Genomic DNA, 20,043 nt, shown 5'->3' with positions numbered 1-20,043 from the left:
CATCATCATCATCATCATCATCATCATCATCATCATCATCATCATCATCATCATCATCATCATCATCATCATCATCATCATCATCATCATCATCATCATCATCATCATCATCATCATCATCATCATCATCATCACCACTTTTAAACTTTGTTGTTATTTCATTTGATAGTTAATAATCCAAAGGACTTAGGCTAGAGGATGACGGAGGCTATGATGTAAGTTAGATGAAGGATTTGAAACAGTTTAAGAAGCAGAATCCTTTTGGTCTATCTGGTTGTGATTTGTATAAAACTAATCAGTCGGTGGATTTAATTGAGCTTGTAAAATATCTGCGTGTAATTTGATTTTGTCAGCGTCTTTTATCGATTAAAACAACTGAAAGCTTCTCCCTTAGAAATCCAACACTTTAGGATAGTGGAAACATCATCAAATGTTCTGAACCATTCAATTGATTCACTGCAAACTCAGACTCACTTTCGAATCAAGAGATTTAAATAACTATATATATATATATATATATATATATATATATATATATATATATATATATATAGACAACCCATGACCCAATGGTTTTAGAATGAAATATAGCTGAAGGTGAAGTAGTTAGCCACTTCACTCTTGTGTAGACAAAATTACAACCCAGATATCAACCTTTAAGAACCCCTTGAACATACAATTTGTAACTTCATTAATTGATAAATTTAAAGTTATTAAATGTACCCTATGATTATTGAAAATAGTGCATTTAAACAACAAATACAATGGTACTGGTTGCGCGAGGTATTTAACAATCAAATTCAAACACGCTGCTTGCTGCTCGCATGACAAAGCGAGGTTGCTTTTTTTTTGTGGTAGTCTTAAAAGAAAAAGTATGTTTGCAATTCTATGTTAGGCATGACAATTCCAGCATTATAAGTTTCTTAAAAGTAGATAAAAGTTGAGTTTGAAGGGTGAGAAGTCTGAAGAGTTTGAAGTGACTATGAAGTCATAGTTGAGAGATCAACTCACAAGCAACCGTCTGATTAAGTCAGAACTCCTGAATTCATTGCAAAAGTTTAAGCAATGATTGACATTACAAGCCAGTAAGGTCAACTATTTAAAACTTGGAAAGGTCTGAGTCAATTATTAGGACCTGTGCGGCAAAGGACTTAACATAAAAGTCATACAAGATGAGAAAGGGCAAGTTGCTAACCAAAAAGACTAAAGAAAAGCGGCTAAATACCGCGCGCGCACTACAAATCTTGTAATAAATTAACTTTAAATGTAGATCATGCTCTAAATTTTTTAATGATTTCCGTGTTCAAAGTTACATTTTCTACCGAATTACGCGCAAGTGAGAAAATGTACATCAAATATTCACATATTTCTAAGAAGTCGTGAAACCTTTCTCATTCCCGACAATAACTAGTTGCTTTTTGCAGTATTTCATTCGTCTCAAAGTTTGTTACAACATGCTCTCTCCTTTTTATGAGTGTTTCAGCAAGTATCCATTTTGACTTTATGTATTTTTTCAAAATTATCTTATTATAAAACGTAAACATAAAAAACTTAAATTGAAGATTTTACTGTTTAGTTATAAACAATACCGAAAATTCTATTAAATTTTATCTTGTTGACTTTCAACAAGTAACATGAGGTTAACAACTAAATGTCGGAAAATGCATTCTTTCATAATCAGCTCTTAAAAAATGTTTTAAAACATTATTATGCTAACAATTGCTTTGATGGCAAAACCTCTTCAAGATGTCCAAAAGCAGAGCAATCATTCTTGCGTCAGAGGATATTTTGCTGTTCTTCTGATGAAACATTTTTTGTTTGTTCAGTTAAGCGAGAAACATTACACAAAAAATTTCACACTGTTTACTTCTTCGTAAAACTGCTAAACCTTGGGACTGTGCTATATTACTTAAATAATCAATGTATAAAGTTATTCCTACTCAGTGCTAAAAGGAGAAGACTAAAGAAATGGCAAGTTTTGACGGTGCCCATACGGATAAAGTAGAAGCGATAGTTGCAGAAAATAGAAGAGGATCTCTGATTCAAGGTATTTAGTGAGCTTTTTATTCTCGTTTAACTTAGAAATTAGTGACTACTTAGTTAAACTAAGTTTTTACATATAAAAAGTTTTTACATATTTTTGATACTTTTTACCACAATGAGTAGTTATTTCAAAAGTAACAAATTTGTATAGATAAATGTTTCATTTTGCAATATAATTTTTCTAATTGTAGATGTACGCAGAAAAATTGTCAAGTTATTTAAAATGAAACAATTTAAATAAACATTTTTCAAAGTTAAGTTTAAGAAACCAAAAAATTTTGTTGTTAGATATTACATTTGTCCTTTGTCTAATTTGCGGAAGCGTTCAGCATTCTTGTTTACGCGAAACGTTTTACAGAGATTTACTCTGTTAAGATGTTATGAACGTGTTTTCTCAAATATTGTATAATATTGTATGAAAATTTTGATAAAGATAGAAATCTTGACCATGTCATGCAAAAAAAAAAGAAGGATTAAAAAGGAAAAACTATTACATACAAAAACATCTTTAATAAATGATTTTAAAGAGATATAAGTTTTCAAATGAATAAGCAACAAATCAAATCGCTGAGATTCAAGAGGGGCATTCATTTTTTTTTAAAACAGTGATTCACTCTAAAGTTCAGAAACCACATGTTGTTTTCAGTACTTGTTGTTTTTCTCTTTGATTCTCGTTAACTATTTATTACGATAGCTGAAAAAAAGATGTAACTAAGTTCATATCCGACTTAAGAAATACTAACGTGAAATTTCTAACATGTTTGAAAATGTCATTTGCCATTTCAAATGTTGTCTAAAAGTATCCTTTGAAGTGTTGGCGATAATTCAATAAAAATTCGTGCAAATAGAAGCTCTTTTACGGTATTCGATTGATAGAGCATGCTTGGACGACAAGAACGTGTAAACATTAAGAGTGTCAGATCTTTCCGAATGCTTTTTTTTTTTTTTGATAAAATTTAGACTAGATGAACTTAATGTCCGAAGTTCGCCGTGGGTTTGCGAGAGTATTTAGAAATAGGCAGACTTTAATAAGGTAGTAAAAGGGGTAACAAAAACTAGTGTAAAATATTTGTGTAAACTATTCTGGAAATAAAATACGGTTTTTAATTAATATAATACTACTAACTTCACTGGTTGACCAGTATATTTTGTTTATGCGAGAACAAACGATCCCGCAAAACTGGAATCCCACTTTGATAAAATGACATCGAGTTGATTGCAATGGGAATGGGTATAAATCAGCTTAAATGCACACAATTTTAAAACGATTAGTTAAATCAAGAGGAAAATGAAGCAAATAACGAAAATCTGTAAAATGTCCCATCTCTAAATAGAATCTGTGTTCGTTAGTTAGTTTTATTAGGTTGATTAATATGTATATTTACATCTTCACTAAAGCGGCAGTAGATGCCATTCTGTTGGGTATAATTTTTTGAGAAAAATTTTTTAAATATTCCGTTCAACTAAAATTCATCTTTTGGTTAATCAAAAATGGTTTGAACAAATGAGAGTAATTAAAAATGGTTGAACAAATGAGAGTAATTTGACAAGAAATCCTGGTGAAAGAAGTTCTTTGTGACGCACCATTTTTTTTTTTTTTTTTTTTAAATATTGATTTCTTGTATTAAATAACTTTGAAAGTCAGCGCTGACGATCAAAGCTATTTAATACAAGAAATCAATATTTTCGAATATTTATTCAATAAATGCTTTGAATTGGAAAAAAAATTCAGGACAAAGTACTTCCAAAGCGATATTATAAACACAAAACGCACTAAGAACTTTATTGGAAATGAACGGCTTTTCAGTTCACTTGATTAATAATCAGCTAAAAACTTATTACTCAATACAACCAAGACTTGTGCCTTTGTAAAACAGATAATAAGAAAAAAACTTTTTAATTTTTCTTTTGTAAATCAGAATATAAGAACAGTTCTTGCAAATAAATTGCAACAATTGGTAACTCTCGGTAACTCTCGCTAAGTCTCGGAACTCTCGGGAACTCTCGGTAATAATGCACCTTTCGGTGATTATGTTACGATTATTTAAGAATTGTGAGTAATGTTATAAAAAAAGCAACCTATATTTAAATATAACAAGGAATTAAATGAGGTCTAATAGATTAAAAACATTTAAAAATTCAATTTCCTTTGTTTTTTCATTTAGATATTCAGCCAAACATGACACTAATTCTTTTTATTTTTATTTTTTGATAAAATCAACTTTAGACATATATATTATAATATATGTAACTGTTAATATAGCTGTGAACCATAGGAAAAAAAACACTGTGTCCACTTATTAAAACTAACTTTTAAACAGTCATAAAGTTGTAAATAAATAGTGGATTTAAAAACTCTAACTAGTAGAAAAGTAAAAAAGGAACATGTAGAAAAAAATAAAAATCTGATATGGTGTTCTTTACCTCCGAAAAACAGATATGTAGCCTTTTTAAATTATGAACGTTACCTTTAAAGATGAACGTTACTTTACACTAAGTTAAGCTAAATAACGCTAAGTATTTCGAATAACGTTAAATAACTTGAGTTACTTTAGGAACGTGAAGTAACGTGAGTTACGTTAAATAGCGTTTTTAACGTTACTCGAATTTAAACGAAAAGTAATTTTACTCATAAGGTCAATATTAAATTATGAGATCTTTTATCTACGAGAAAGTACTATTAGCTAATATAAATATATGATTAAAATTTATTTCATAAATTTTTATCATTTATTTATATTGTATATTTTTATAACTTAATATCGTTATACATCGTTTATACAAAATATACGTCTTGACTGCGATTTTGTTATTATTGATTTAATATATGTTTAGTTGACGTTTCCAACTGAGTATTTGAATGGTTACAAAGCTGATTAAAAAGCAATAAATTCCTTTTGTCAATCGAAGTTTAACTAAATATTTAAAGCTTCAGCTCGATTTACAAAGAAAAATATGCGTAAATAAATTTTTAAAAATTTAGCGTTTAGCATTAAAAAAAAAAAAGATTATATTATACTTTTGAAGGCTCATAAACATCCGATCAGAAATATTATGTATGGTTTATTTAATTTATCAGATAAAATAGCAACGACTAATATATTCTGAACAGGGGTGTATTATATCTATGGCAATTTAATGAATAAAATTAACGTGTTTATTGTTTTATGTCGAAAAAATTTGTTATGAATTATCAGCACATTACAACGCTAGTGATACGTAAGGTTGTTATAGATCAGTTATACATCAATTCTAAGAACTTTAAAATATTCCCATAAATAAATTGCTGAGAATTTTTATTGCAAATGAGAGATCGCTCGCATCAAACGTTTGATTGCAGTTCTTAGATACGTTTGTCTTAAACGTTGTAATCAAAATTGAAGTTGTACACAGCAAAATTTACGCTCCGTTTATTAATTTATTTAGAGTAGTGTTTTTCAAACGTTTTGCTAAAATTTTTTGATACTTGCGAAATTCAAAAAGTATCACATAAATATATCTTTGAAATATTCCGCCTAATATAACATAAGTGATTACAAATAGTTTTTTTTCTAATTTGAGAAAATGACGATTACTTTTCAGTTAAACTCAATTATACGTTTTACATTTCATTCATACTTTCATAACTTTGTTACAATGGGTAACTGCTGCACTTTTAATGGGTTTGAAAAAGTTGGCGAGGATGGAGATAGCAATGATAGTAAGTAATTTATGATTGGATTTGTTAACGTCCTTGTAAATCTGAGATTTTCAGCTGATTATCTTTCTTCAAATTAATGAGTTTTACAAAATTCATTTATAACAATTACAATAGCAACACAAATGAATAATTAGTTTGAAATGTTATTCAACTTTTTCAAAAAATGAATGGCATATTATAAATTATATTGTCTCTGCACTCGTAATTGCTTACAAAATCAAAATAAAGATAAAAAGAAGTATTGGATGGTAGTAAGTTTGCTTAAGATTGCTGTAATTCATAAAATTTGATTGTTTTTTATGTTAATGATATTTGTTAGTTGAGCCATTCACAGTTAATTTTCAGATAAATATATTCTTTTGAGATGAATGTATTCTTTTGAGATGAATGTATTCTTTTGAGATGAATATATTCTTTTTAAGACGAATGTATTCTTTTTAAGACGAATATATTCTTTTTAAAACGAATATATTTGTTCAAATTATTAAAAAAAGAAAAAATTCCTTATTTAGTTCTTGTTCTCGCTTAAAAAGCAATACAAAATCAACTTCTTAAAACTAAGTCGAAAAAAATTGATAAGGAAAAACGTGTTTAAATATGTTATACATAGCCAAAATTTTATGTATCTTCCATTTCCAAAATATTAAGACGTAAATTTGTTGCTATGGAATTGCTTTCCGTGAACTTAAAATTCGATTTACCGTAAAAATACTTTAAACTTGCTTCATTCATTAACTATTTTTAATTTTTCTTATTTCTTTTTAAAACTGGTTTGCTTCTAACCTGATGGTTTTGCGTCTACATGTTGCTTATTTTTGTGTGCCTTTTTAATGCTACACGAATGTATTAATTCCAAACAGCTTTAGCGGTACTTAGAAAACAGTGGGAAACGTTGCTTAAAAAAACATTTATTACAAAGAAGGCTAAATGATAAATAGAAAATGTTGGAACTAAACATGTGATATTAGTAACCAACCATGTCACAACTGTCTAGGCAATTAATTTTATCTCAATTAAATTAGCTTTAATGAAACCATGCATAATTCACTAAATGAATCAATTAAAAGGTTTATAATTGGATACTTTCTAAATGAATGTGGAATAAACTCTTTTAACGATTTAAGAATCCCGCCATGGCATATTATTAAGTTTACTCCCATCAAATAGTTTACTCTCAAGCTAAGCATCAACAGCCTCGTTTTCAGTATGTCTATAACTGCTTTGAGAAATATTGGATCTACTTTGTTAATAAAAATGTTTTTAATAAATTCTAGGAACAAAAAACGAGAAAGTTTTTAAATCTTGTTTCTGGCAGGAAGTTCTACTTTGTTGCAAATCTAATCTCTGCGAAGGAGTTCTTTTTTAAATGGATTAGCGGATGCACTTTCTACAGGCGCTTTTTATGTAATCGCTCCTTAAATTGTATTACGATTCGAATTTTTCAAAAATCTCGATACATCTATAGAAACACTGTAAATAAAAGTGAGGTGATTGATGTTGAACCATACCTCAGATTGCAGCTATTACTTAAACAATAGTTAAGTTGCGATATTTCTTTCATTTCTTCGACTACACCTACTGCTATCAAAGAAAATTACTATTTACTAGTATTGATGCTTGCAACACTGCTACCGTTATTTTTTATCTATGGATTTTATTTATTCAACGTTGTGATTTATTTATTACGCACAGATATATTTATTATAGCTCTGAAAATCTACTGCGGTGAGAAGAAATAAAACTTATTCTAGCAATCATAAACCTTTGAGAAACTTATTTAAAAAGTTGTCAAAATCATAAGTAATGAGGGGCATAATAATTTACAGAGATGAATCAAGAAACTCTAAATCAGAATTTAATGTTGATCATTCAAGTATTGGAATGTATCCTCAAAGCATTGGTATGTATCATTCAAGCGTTGGTATAAATCTAATGAATATTATAAATGATTGTGGGTTATAGCAACGCATATTGAGTGTATACCTTTCAATACGCGTTGTTTTTAATTTCAGTCGCATCGCGTTTAATAAAGAAAGAAAGTTAATTGACTTAGGTTTATGAAAATTGATATATAAAAAATTTTGATATAAAGGTAAAGTAAAAAATAAAAACTTAAGTTAACTTTCTTGAATCGAAAAAGAAGGGAAAGAAATAAACATTTGACATATTTATGATTGACAGTTTTTACTATGCACTTAATGTTGCTTAAAAAAAAAAACTACAAAGCGATTATTTTTAAATTTATCTTCGAATTAAAAGTTTACTTGCTTTTATTATATGAGCAATTTTCTGCACATATCCTGAACTCAAATTTTTTTTCATATCCTGAACTCAAATTTTGAATTAGATTTTGTATTAGCTCAATAGCTAAGTACTTGTAAATTTAATAATTATACAATTAAAAAACAATTATTTTTCCGGCTTTTACATTAATTAAATGCTTTTGTTTGTAACTTGCGGAAAGCGTTTAATATATATTTTCCGGCCATTTATAGAACACATGCAGTTCTTTGAACGCTACTTATCCTAAGTAAACTATGAACAAAAGAGTTGGTCCCTCGGCCATTTAGCTATTTTGAATAAAGTTGTCACAACCTCTTGGGATATATATATATATATATATATATATATATATATATATATATATATATATATATATATATATATATATATATATATATATATATATATATATATATATATATATATATATATAATTTTATACACACACACATACATGATATAACATGATGATAATTCTAATTATGAATTGTTTATTTACGTTAACTAACATAAATATGTTTAATTTTAATACAATTTATTGGAACTACTTAATACTCGAGATTTCTTAGCTCTGGGCTGCAATTTTTTTATTTTTCTGTAGGTATACTCTCTTCCGTACAAACACAATATGAAAAATTTCAAGACAATATATAAAATTTAATGTAAAATTAGTTCCATGGAGGTGTTCAAATTCACCATTAAAAAACATAGAAGATGCAAATACATAAAATTTACCTTTTAAAACTTCCAAAATATTTAGTAATTAAATACAAAAAACTACTCTACGGATAAGAAAAACTGGTGTATCCTGATCAGCTAAGAAGTAAAAAGATAACTTATAAACAGTTTCTAAAATGTAGAACTGATTTTAGGTTTTCATTTTTAATAGATATTAAATTGGATGCAATTATTTCTTCTACTTATATCTCATTATGAACTCTCAGCTAACATTTATTACATATGATTTAGAAAGAATTGCTATGTGTGATAAAAGCTTTGTTTTAGTCGGACAATAAACGAAAGATTTTAAAATTGAATGAGCTTTAATGAGCATTTAAAAATCTCATAAGTCAAAAATCTCATAACAATGCCATAACAAAAAAGTTTTTTTGTTTGTTTGCATATATGAATTAGTTTTCTCTTTTTAGTGCCTCGGATTGGATTATTAGTAAATAATTTTATTTAATGTTTAATCAATTAGCAGAATTACAACTGTGGAAATTTAGACAACTGCAAAAGGAAACCTGATACTGAGATACTCGTTTATTTACTCAGTAAACAGAATATTGGAAAGTTTGAGGAAAAATAAGAATCTTTTTAAACTTTTATGGACGTTAAGTTTATTGCATTGGTAATACAAAAGTCTTAAACGATGAACGCGGGATTTTTTTTTAAAAAAAAAGAAAAGTAGAAAAATGTGAGAAAAAAAATACGGAAAGGTTTGAACTAATTTCATTAACCTGAACTTGCTTAAGCCAAAAAATAAAGTTATGGATAAGAATGACAGATTTGCCTCAGAGAATTTTAAAGCGTTTGAAAGTTCTCATATTACAACCTTTGTTGAGTTGCTCGAGGTTACTGATCGATATACATTAATTGAAACAGAAGTTTTTGATTATGTTGAAAAGATTGAAGTTTTTGATATTACACATATTAGCGAATACATAAATATACTGAACTACGTAGACATTGATGAAGCAGGTTAGTACTGTCATAGTTGTCATGTTATTCACAACTTTTGTTTTTATAGCTTTACTTTAAATAAATTGTAAACTACACATTTGTGTTCGGGTAAAATCTTGATCAAATAGGCTTACAAGATGTCGCTCCCAAAAAAGTTATAACTGTACAATCTGAGATTGATTAGTTTTGTCATAACTTATCATCCACGCAGCGTGATGCTCTTTAGTTATGGCGCACTTCTTATTCAGTTAAATTTAATTGTTTATATCTGTTATGTAAACAATAAGTCACGCGATTTTATCGAAGATTATTAACACGGTTTGTGCACACATTAGATATCGGGGGCATTTATTACTTGTAATACCAATCGCAGCAATCTACAACAACAAGAGTAACAACAACAAAATTTAAACGAGGCCTTATAAAAAATTTATTTCTTCACCATTATACTTAATCTTGTAACAAAAATATGTTATCGCACGGCTAAATCATTAATTGGAGGCGTTTTTTGATTGTTACCGGATTTTTACAATTATCGTTGTTGTTACAATTGTATGTCATTAGGTATATGCTATTGTTAGTTTATAATATTGTAAGTATATAAGAGCAACTCATTTAAAAACAGACGTTGGGTATTTAAGACAAAAATCACACGAATCTTAAGCATAGCAAATTTTACTACAAAGTTTATTTTTAAGTTTTATTTGCCTTGGGCTTTTCTTGCAATTTATTCAATATAAAATTGAATTAGTACAACTTATTGCATCCCCCCGTAAATCTTCAGCTGGAATGTCGTGCTTAGAATAAACATAGCAAATAGCAATTTGATTCCACTTTGAAACGTTACAGCTGTAAAAAAAATGTGATAAGTGTAGGTTACAGACATGAGTTTTTCCACTGAAGTTACCATTGCAAATTTATTTAACAGCTCTGGATTTTTACTTTGGTTTTCCGTCTTCATTTTAGGTGTGTTATGGAGTTGTCGAAGTAAATTCAAGTCTCGTCAAAAACAAGTGGAAAAGCAAAACGATAAAGTCCATCATGACGATAATTGTCTTACGGAGAGTCCGACAGCTAAGGAAATAAGTAAAAAACGTCGTTTAAGTTTCTTAAGGAAAAGAAGAAAGTACAGCAACAATAAAGATGAACAGTTGAATTTACTGAACGATAAAGAAACGAATAAAAGCAAAAATGATAATTCCTCAAAACAGCACGGAAAAGAAGATTTTTATGTTGATGAACACAAAACTGCTTCTAATACTAATATTTTGAAAGACTATAAATCAAATGTTGATAAATGTGCGTTACAGGATGACTCGGAAAAAAAATTATTGACTAAAACCGTTTCATATGAAAAATTAGATACTCCTTCCAAAGAAAAAAAAACAAGCAACGAAAACTTAGATGACACTATATTGATATCAGCAGCAAATGCAACATCCGAAGATTTAGTTTGTTTGCTTGAAAAAAAAGATGAAAGGCATGACTTAGTTAAAATTGAGCTTGAAATAAATGAAAATAAACCAATTACTAAAATTAGCGACAACATTCTAATATTAGATGAAACTTCAGAAAAAGATCAATTACCTACTGGTATATTAAAGAAAACTGAAGATGACTTTAACAAACCAAAGAATAGCTGTCATGAACAATTTATTTTACATAATTACACTGAAAATCTTACTCAAACGCTTATGAATGACTCAGTGCAAGAAGCTAGTGACTTTTTAAAAAAGACTGTGACATCGCACCCATGTCATTTAGATAACGAAAGCAATATTTCAATAAGCATTAAAGTAGATATAAACAACCAAGATGTAAGGCAACCACAATTAAGTAATGATCAGTTAGTTTTTTCTTCAAATGTTAATGACTTGTCTACCAATAGAGTAAAAAATGACATAAATTTATCTGAAATAATTAAAGAAGTAGACTATAATTTAAATGAGGAAGATAAAAATCATAATAGTTCACCATCATTGGTACTTGTTAGCAGTCATGATGATCTTTCTGATGTTTCAATTGACATAAAAGCTATCCATAATAGAGAAGAAAATGCTTCTGAGAATAAAAGTGAAGCTGAAATGAATGGTTCATTAATTGACAAAAATCATAACTTTCTTAGAGATAAACATCTTTCATTAAGGAAAAATAACTCTGATAGACCTTTGTCTGGGTATGCAGAAAAACTTGCTGAATTATTAGCAGATGAGGATGATTTAGAGTTTCTTGATTCTGATGAAGAAACAAGTGAATCAAAGGAAATAATTAAAGAAGTTTTTAATTGTAAATTGGCAGCTACAGTTTCCAGTTCAAGCATTGAACATACTGATGAAGTGAAACCCCAAGAAGAATCAAAACCAGCTTTAAATCAAACTACCCATAAAAGAAAAACTAAGCGAGGTAGAGCACGAGGTGACAGACCAATGAGTCTTTTTGAACAAGATATGTTAAATGATATTTTAAATGTTACTAACAAATTTGAATGTGAAGACGATGAAAAGTCTATAAAATCAAATAATACAGAAGATTATGGTGACACTGATGGGATTGAGACTGATGATGAAATTTTAGAAGACGAAATTTTGCCTGTAAAAGCAACAATTGAAATCCTGGGACAAAACATATTGCCTCAAAGAAAATTCTCATCTAATGATTCTGACATTTCATTTGACGATTTTATGCGATCACACAATTCTTCGTTTGGCTATATATCAAACGATCGACGTAAGTTTTTTATTTCAGGAATTTTATTTAAACTTGATTTTATTGTCAGTTATAATTTTCACTTTAATCTTTGATGTTAAAAGATTAAGTATAAAATTAGTGAATATACCTTTCCATAAAAATAATAAATTTCACTCTGTGACATTAAATAGTTATTTACTCGAAGTTTTTAATTTAACTTTATGAGTACATCTTCAACTAAATTGATATTAAATCTGGCAAAAAGTTGTTAAACTTAAAATAAATTGTTTTTAGCACCTACAAAAAAAATGTATTAAAAATATTCAAAACAAGATTTTTAATGCTACATTATGCCACAAGGATAAATATAGTTTTGTATGTAGAAAATTTTTAATAGTATAGATAATTTTGAATGACGCCTAAATCTTTTAGGAAATATTAAATAGTTCTAAAACTGGCTCTTTAATAGAGAGTATAAAGGTAATGTTAAACAAAAGGGAACCAACCCATATTAAAGTCTAGACAAGATTTAACCTTATAGTTCAGACATGCACTAAAGTTTGAGCTAACTAAGCAGTTTGCCCAAATTTTAATCTAAAGTACTTTCTATTGAAAAAACCATTACAATTATATGGAAAATTCTCAAAATATAAAACTGGAAATGATTCATTAAAAGATATATATCAGTTGGATATACAATTTGGTTGGTCCCTTTTCCTTTAATTTCTATTTTCTTTAAACTGTTTTTCTTCAGCTTTGAAATCATCATTTTGGTTTAGTTGCTAGTCCTTGTAGTATTCTATGCTGTTAAGTAGTAACTACTCTGAAAAAAATTCCAAAGTTCTCAGGGATGTGGAACTCAATAGTTTAAAAGACAAATTGTTTGTTAAAAATTTGTTTTAGTGCAACATTACCATCTTGAAATTCCTTTTTTTTTTTTTTTTTTTTTTAACTAACTTTGTAAATCTCTGGCTTATCATTGTTTAAGTAGTAATTAGTTATTATATGTTTTCAATCTTAGATAAAATCATCCTTCCAGTTTTTAACTGTCAGTAGTATTTGCTGAATCTTTTTTGACACTTTCTGATATATCTTTCTAGTCATTTTGAGTAATTTTGTATTAAAAACTATTTTTTTCCTAAAATAAATTTATAATTAACTTTTTTACTCTTCATAGCTTTAACATTAAGAAAAGCTGCAGTCTTAGATGCTGGCTGTGGAATTCTGAAAGCTGGAATATGTGGAGAGAGAAAGCCCTCTTGCTACTGTCCTTCAGTGATTGGGGTGCCACGGCGTTTTTCTCAAGATGTTAGTAAAATGAAGAAACCATATTATGTTGGTGATGAAGCATGGGAAGTTGCAGGCATGCTTCAAATAGGTGAATATTCCTAATGGTAAAGGCATAAAAATGAAAAATCTGTTACCATATTTGTTGCTATGTTCTTAAAAATTGAGAATTACCCATTATATAATTTTACAAGAAATTGTCTCCAGTAAAAATATTTTTAAACCTTTATGATGAGAGAATATATGCCTGTTTTTTTGATTACATTTCATGTTAAATTTTTTTGTTTTTTAACAGAGCATCCCATTAAACAAGAAATTAATGACTGGTCTGATGTAACGAGTATAATTGAGCATCTCATGGAATATGAATTAAAAATTAATGACAATGAGCATCCAATTATGATGACTGAAATGGGGCTCACTTCCAAAAAACATAGAGAAAAATTGACAGAGGTAGGCTAGTACTTGTTACTAAATAAGTTTAGTAATGATATCATATGGTTATTTAACTTCTCTGGATATTTATGTTTTACTTAAAATTGTCTACAAGAAAACATTGTTTAAAAAAGATGTGAGAACAGAAAAAACTTTCGTGTATGTTTACAGATGTTCTTCTTTTTCTCTCTCTTGTTAGAGAGGTTGGAGTAATGTGGGTCTGTGGGTTAAATGGGTAAAATTATTTAGTATTTTTCTTTGTAGGAATTTACTTTTGGTGTGAAAAAATGCAATCATAAACAAATTTTTTAGATTTCTTTAGTTTGTTACAAAGAACTATTTGTTCAGAAGTTGAACAGAAATTTAACTTGGTTTGGATAGTTATTTTAGACTCAATTACAATTCTGTATATCTATAAATATTCATAGACTTAGAGGCAAAATTGTGAGATAGACCTACAGTGGGGTTGCAAAAAAAAAAGTCATGCTGATGTTTTTTCTTAATTTTTAAATTAAAATGATTATTCAAGTTGAACAAGTACCATTGGCTTGTAAGTGAACAATACAGGACAGAAGAGATGTGTTTATTCATCCATAATTTTGGAAAAACCGATTAAATTAGCTATCCTTAATATTTTAGAAAGGAGCAGACTGACATAACTTAGAAGTATTATTGTAGGTGCTGATCAAGTTTCATTTTTAAATACCAAAACTATACTATTAGTAGATTGGTGAAGAAGTATCAATACACTAGTAAAACTGAAAGATCTGTTGAATCAAAGAGAAAACCTAAAACTTCTAAAAGAGAAAATTGCTACATTTTTAAAGTTGTGAAAAAAGATCATAAATCATTTGTCATACACTTAGTTTTGAACTATAAAAATATCTAAAAGTGGACAATATCTAATAAAAATCAGTTGATTTTTTTTGCTGGAAAGCGAAGAAAAAAGATTCCATGTGAGTTTGAGTTTGAAACTTGATAAATTTGAAAAACTCAAGTAAACTTGAACTATTTGACTATCAAATATTTGAACTTGCAAAACTTGAAGAAAAAATTTAATTGGTTTCTAAAAACTTAATTTAACTCTTAAGTTTTTGACATTATCTAGCAGTTTTTTTTAATCAAGTCTATCGAGTTTTCTGAGTTTTTTTGAGTTTTTCAAATTTATCAATTTTTTATGTAAAAAAATTGTTTTGTTAAAAAAAATTGTTAAAAAAATTTGTTTTCCTACTTTTAATTCTTAATTACTCTTACAAGAAAAAATTAAATTTACAGCTTTAATTTTTTCTTCAAACAATTAGCTACCAGAGTTTGCTAGTGTGACAAAGGCTTTAAAATGAGAAACTATTGACAAAAAATACAAGCACAGTTTTAGAACTGTTCAAGTTCAAATTTTATATTTGATAAACTTCACCAAAAAAATTTTTTGAGTTTTGTCAAATTCATCCAATACTTTTATTAAATAAGTAATTTAAAAAATAGATGCAAACAATGATGGTTACAAACAATAATTACAATTATTACATTGTTGATAATTATGACAATTCATCCAATACTTTTATTAAATAAGTAAATTTAAAAAATAGATGCAAACAATGATGGTTACAAACAATAATTACAATTATTACATTGTTGATATTTATGACAATTTACTGAAGCTGTTCTTTAAGTTAAAGAACAGCTTCAGTGAATTGTTATAATTAATCAACAATGAGTATTTTTTAATTTGTTTTTGAACAAAGTCATTTTTTTAATTTTAATTTAACATTAAACAATTACTTTTTTGAATGGTCATGATATTAAAATAATGTTAACAAATTGTTAACACCATGTTAATAACATGGCAGATTCAATGATGGATTGATTGATGTTCTCAAATGATTGTGTTTGTTAAATAGCTTTGTTAAAATTTAAAAACTTGATAAATTAGATCAAAGTATTTGAGTGAAAATTAAACTTGAAAAACTTGAACTCGAATTATTTGAAAAATTTTGCTAGTTGACAAACTCAAAAAACTGGAACTCGCTAAATTTAATGAACTCGCAGTTGCAAAGTTAGACATTAGAACAACAAACAAAAGTTATCTGAAGCAAATAGTCTCTCTGTCTTGATTTACATGTTGATCTTACTGTTGGAAAAACCTTTGGGAAGGTTTTAACCCTCAGACTTGTAAGACAACTGTCAACATGACAAAAAGATTGTTTTGTTTTCTATTAAAATTGGAAACCTGCATTGGGCAAGTTAAATTATTGACCAGTAAGTGTATTATAACAACTTAGGCCTAGTTTAGAAGAACTTTCTCCTATTAGTTACTATATGTTTCAACAGGATAATGATCCCAAGCATACAGCATGATTGAATAAAAGATATCTAGGCAAACTAAAAAGGAACAACTGTTTAAAACTCTTCTCAACAGTTGTAATGCATTTCCAATTGACTTGTTAACAAGATATAAATAGTATACCATTGAGATTTCATTATAATTAATAGAAAGCAATCAATGGTTGATTAATTACTAAAACTGCTAAAAATAATTTACAATTCTTATCTTTTATTTTTTAACATTCTGTACATTACTATCATAGTTGGCTTACATTACTTACCTATGTTAAATAGGTAATGTTAAGACATTTGTTTTTTAAAAAAAAAGATGTCTTAACATACTATGGTAATTTTTAATATACTATGGTACTTTTTTGCACTCCACTGTGTATTAACCCAAGCTTCAGAGTTATATGGATCTATTGCTTAAATAAAAAAAGCTTCTCCAGACCCCTTCCAAATCTAGAAGGGGTTTTTAAGTATTTAAATTCACACAAGGAAATGTAAGAAGAAAGAAATAAAAAAAGTTAACAAATTATCTTGAAAAAACTCAAAATTCAAAATACCCAAAAATAGACCACAACCTCTCCTAGTTTTATAACCACACATACATACGTTTATGTATATGTGTGTGTGTGTGTCTATATATATATATATATATATATATATATATATATATATATATATATATATATATATATATATATATATATATATATATATATATATATATATATATATATATATATATATGGCATTTAAACTTAAATGGTTAAATTTTAATGATATTGCCATGATTATATCTTCAAAAAAAAGGTTTTTAAATCAGACAAAAAAAAAATTGAGCTTAAAGAAAATTTTTATACCACTTGGCAAGTAGTGCAACACCAAAGTCTTCAAAACGCAGGTTTTAATGCTTGCATTAAAACAATCTTTTATGTTTAACTATTGCAAAACACTATAGTAGTTCTTTTATGACTGTTATATGCTCTAACTTTCATTTACAATACTTAAATTACGTTAATATGATAATTGTAGAATATGTAAACAACATTTTTTCAGATAATGTTTGAGCAGTTTGGTGTTCCCTCGTTTTATCTTGCTAATCAAAGTGTTCTTGCCTTGTACTCAATGGGAATGATGTCTGGTGTGTGTCTAAGTTCTGGCTTCTATAATACGCAAGCCATTCCCATTTATGAGGGACATACTATTCCACATGGTATATCACAACTTGATATAGGGGGAGAGCAAGTCACTAACTATCTAGGTAGATTGTTGCAACAATCTGCACAGTCAAGATCGTTTAGTACCTCATCTGAAAAGCTTGTACTTAACTCAATGAAGCAGAGTTTATGTTATGTTTCTCTAGGTAAGTTGTACTTATAAGAGTTGGCTAAGCCTACTCACATGCAAACATATATATATATATATATATATATATATATATATATATATATATATATATATATATATATATATATATATATATATATATATATATATATATATATACACCATCAGTTTGATTTAAGAAATTCATTTTAATATCTTTAAACAGACGCAAAAAAAGAAGAAGCTCGGTACAAAGCACAAGCAAATTTATACGAGTCTTATGTGTTACCTGACGGTCAAGAGATTGAAGTAGGTGCAGAACGGTTTATTGCGCCAGAAGTTCTCTTTGATCCACACTTGTTAGGTTTAAATCAGCTCAGCACTACTCAACTTGTCACACATACATTGGAATTGTAAGTTTAAATAACACATTTCAAAATGTCTCTTTATTCTTTTTAGATTTTATAATAAATTCACTTTAGCGAAAGAAGTTTTATTTAACTTATTTTCATTTTATCGTTACAAAGTTTTTTGTTTTTCTCTCAGAGTGAATTCCGAGTTGCGAGACATATTTTTGCCAAATGTGTTGGTAACTGGTGGCAATACAAAACTTAAAGGATATAGTGCGAGACTTGAAAAAGAACTTGCAATAGAAAATCCAAAAGTTAAACTTAAATGTGCTGATGATCCCTTATTAGCTACTTGGATAGGCGGTTCTATTATTTCATCTATATCAGCCTTTCGCGATCAATGGATGACGATTGATCAATATACAGAACATGGTTCTAAACTTGTTCATATGATTTGCTTTTAAATCTATATATAGCTTTCCACTTTTTTTGTGAAGCTCCATCGACCATCTTGACATGTTCACAAGTTTTATAACATCTCAAAAAACCTTTGAATTGAAGATTTTTTTGTAGCTATTTTTTTACTGTTAATAGTGATAAATGATTATTTTTAATTAAAGTTCGAAAATAAATTGCGTCTCGCTTGAAAAAAGTCTGTTGTTCAAAATCCCTTTCTATAAGTAGGACTGGTTTCAGAAATATAACACTCAAGGCATAAGATGTACGATTGCCGTATACAGTTGCGAAAAATAAAATTGCACCACTAAGCGTATTTTCCTTTTTGTTAAGAAAATACCATGCAAAATAAAATTTTTTTATAGCTTTGCTGTTTTAAATATAAGCTAACATGTTTATTTTCTAAAACAAATCATTTTGGGAAAAAAACTGCTCGTTGTTGCTCGATTTTAATCGAAAATGACAATTCTAACCGAAAAATAAAATAGCACCACACACTCTTTTGTTGTAAAATACTCTGGTAACGGTAAAAATAATTGCGAAAATAGCAAGCGTTGGGTTTTTTTTTGCTGTTTTATTCGTTTTATGTTAGTGCGTATTAGTAGGAGACATTAGCATATAAACAAAATGGGACGCGGAAAGCATTGTAGTGCAGAAAAACGAGGAGCATAAAGTGAACGTTATGGAGTGGCCAGCACAGTTGCCAGATCTTAACCCAATCGAGAATTTGTGGGCTGACGTAAAGGAGTTGATTGCTACTGCCAAATCCACCACGAAGGAGTCACTTTGGAACGTAGTTAAGGAGACATGGAGCGAAATTCCGCTAAAACGATGTCAGGACTTGGTTAACTCGATGCCAAGACGTTGTGTAGCCGTCATTGCCAATAAAGGTCACGCTACAAAATACTAATATGTTAAGAAATAACTAATATTTATTGTAAAATGTTTAAAACAATTGATCTCATAATATTTCCTTATTTTAAAGTACACATTAAAGCTGTGGTGCTATTATTTTTTTCGCGTTTTATTTGATTTTTTAAAATTTTTGTTTAACAAATGAATACTATATATTAAAACTTGTATACTTTGTTTTTTATAAAAATTATAAGCCATTTTACTTTTAAATGTGTATTTAAAAGATTTTTAAACTATCAAAAATAGTTAAAAATTCTAATTTCAACCAATTTTTGGTGGTGGTGCTATTTTATTTTTCGCAGTTGTACACTTGTTGTACATTTTACGTCTTACGTGTTACATTTCTGAAGCCTTTAAATCTTGTTTAAAAGTGTGAACTTGAATTTATTATAATATACTATAAATGAATTATGGTAATTAAATTAGCTGAAACATCTCCGTAAACAAAAAATTTGCAGAGAGTTTGGCGCTTCCTGAAAAAGTACTCCATCTCTAAAGGGCTTCAGTAACACTGGAGCAACAATTGATTCGCCGATACGCAGACCACAT

General features: G+C 28.2%; 1 protein-coding gene across 4 annotated transcripts; it reads left to right on the top strand.

The window, feature by feature from the left end:
• Positions 1–1,434: 1,434 nt before the first annotated feature.
• LOC145185179 (uncharacterized) lies at positions 1,435–18,775 on the top strand. Of its 4 annotated transcripts, none has more exons than XM_090097156.1 (7): positions 1,435–2,047; positions 10,676–12,436; positions 13,575–13,775; positions 13,980–14,137; positions 17,504–17,810; positions 18,000–18,186; positions 18,320–18,775. In XM_090097156.1, exons 1-7 carry the CDS (start codon positions 1,969–1,971, stop codon positions 18,585–18,587), a joined length of 2,961 nt encoding a protein of 986 aa, XP_089953282.1. In that variant the 5' UTR covers positions 1,435–1,968; the 3' UTR covers positions 18,588–18,775. The 4 variants fall into 4 exon arrangements, with proteins under 4 accessions (XP_089953282.1, XP_089953283.1, XP_089953281.1 ...); XM_090097157.1 differs by lacking the exon at positions 1,435–2,047 and adding an exon at positions 5,617–5,743; XM_090097155.1 differs by lacking the exon at positions 1,435–2,047 and adding an exon at positions 7,016–7,643.
• Positions 18,776–20,043: the final 1,268 nt, after the last annotated feature.

The sequence above is a fragment of the Hydra viridissima genome, unplaced genomic scaffold (genome assembly GCF_058129835.1).
Source record: "Hydra viridissima isolate aposymbiotic clone 2 unplaced genomic scaffold, HvirCarnegie_v1 scaffold_9, whole genome shotgun sequence".
In the NCBI taxonomy this organism is placed as follows: Eukaryota; Metazoa; Cnidaria; class Hydrozoa; order Anthoathecata; family Hydridae; genus Hydra; species Hydra viridissima.
This window is presented reverse-complemented; position numbering and strand designations above follow the sequence as displayed.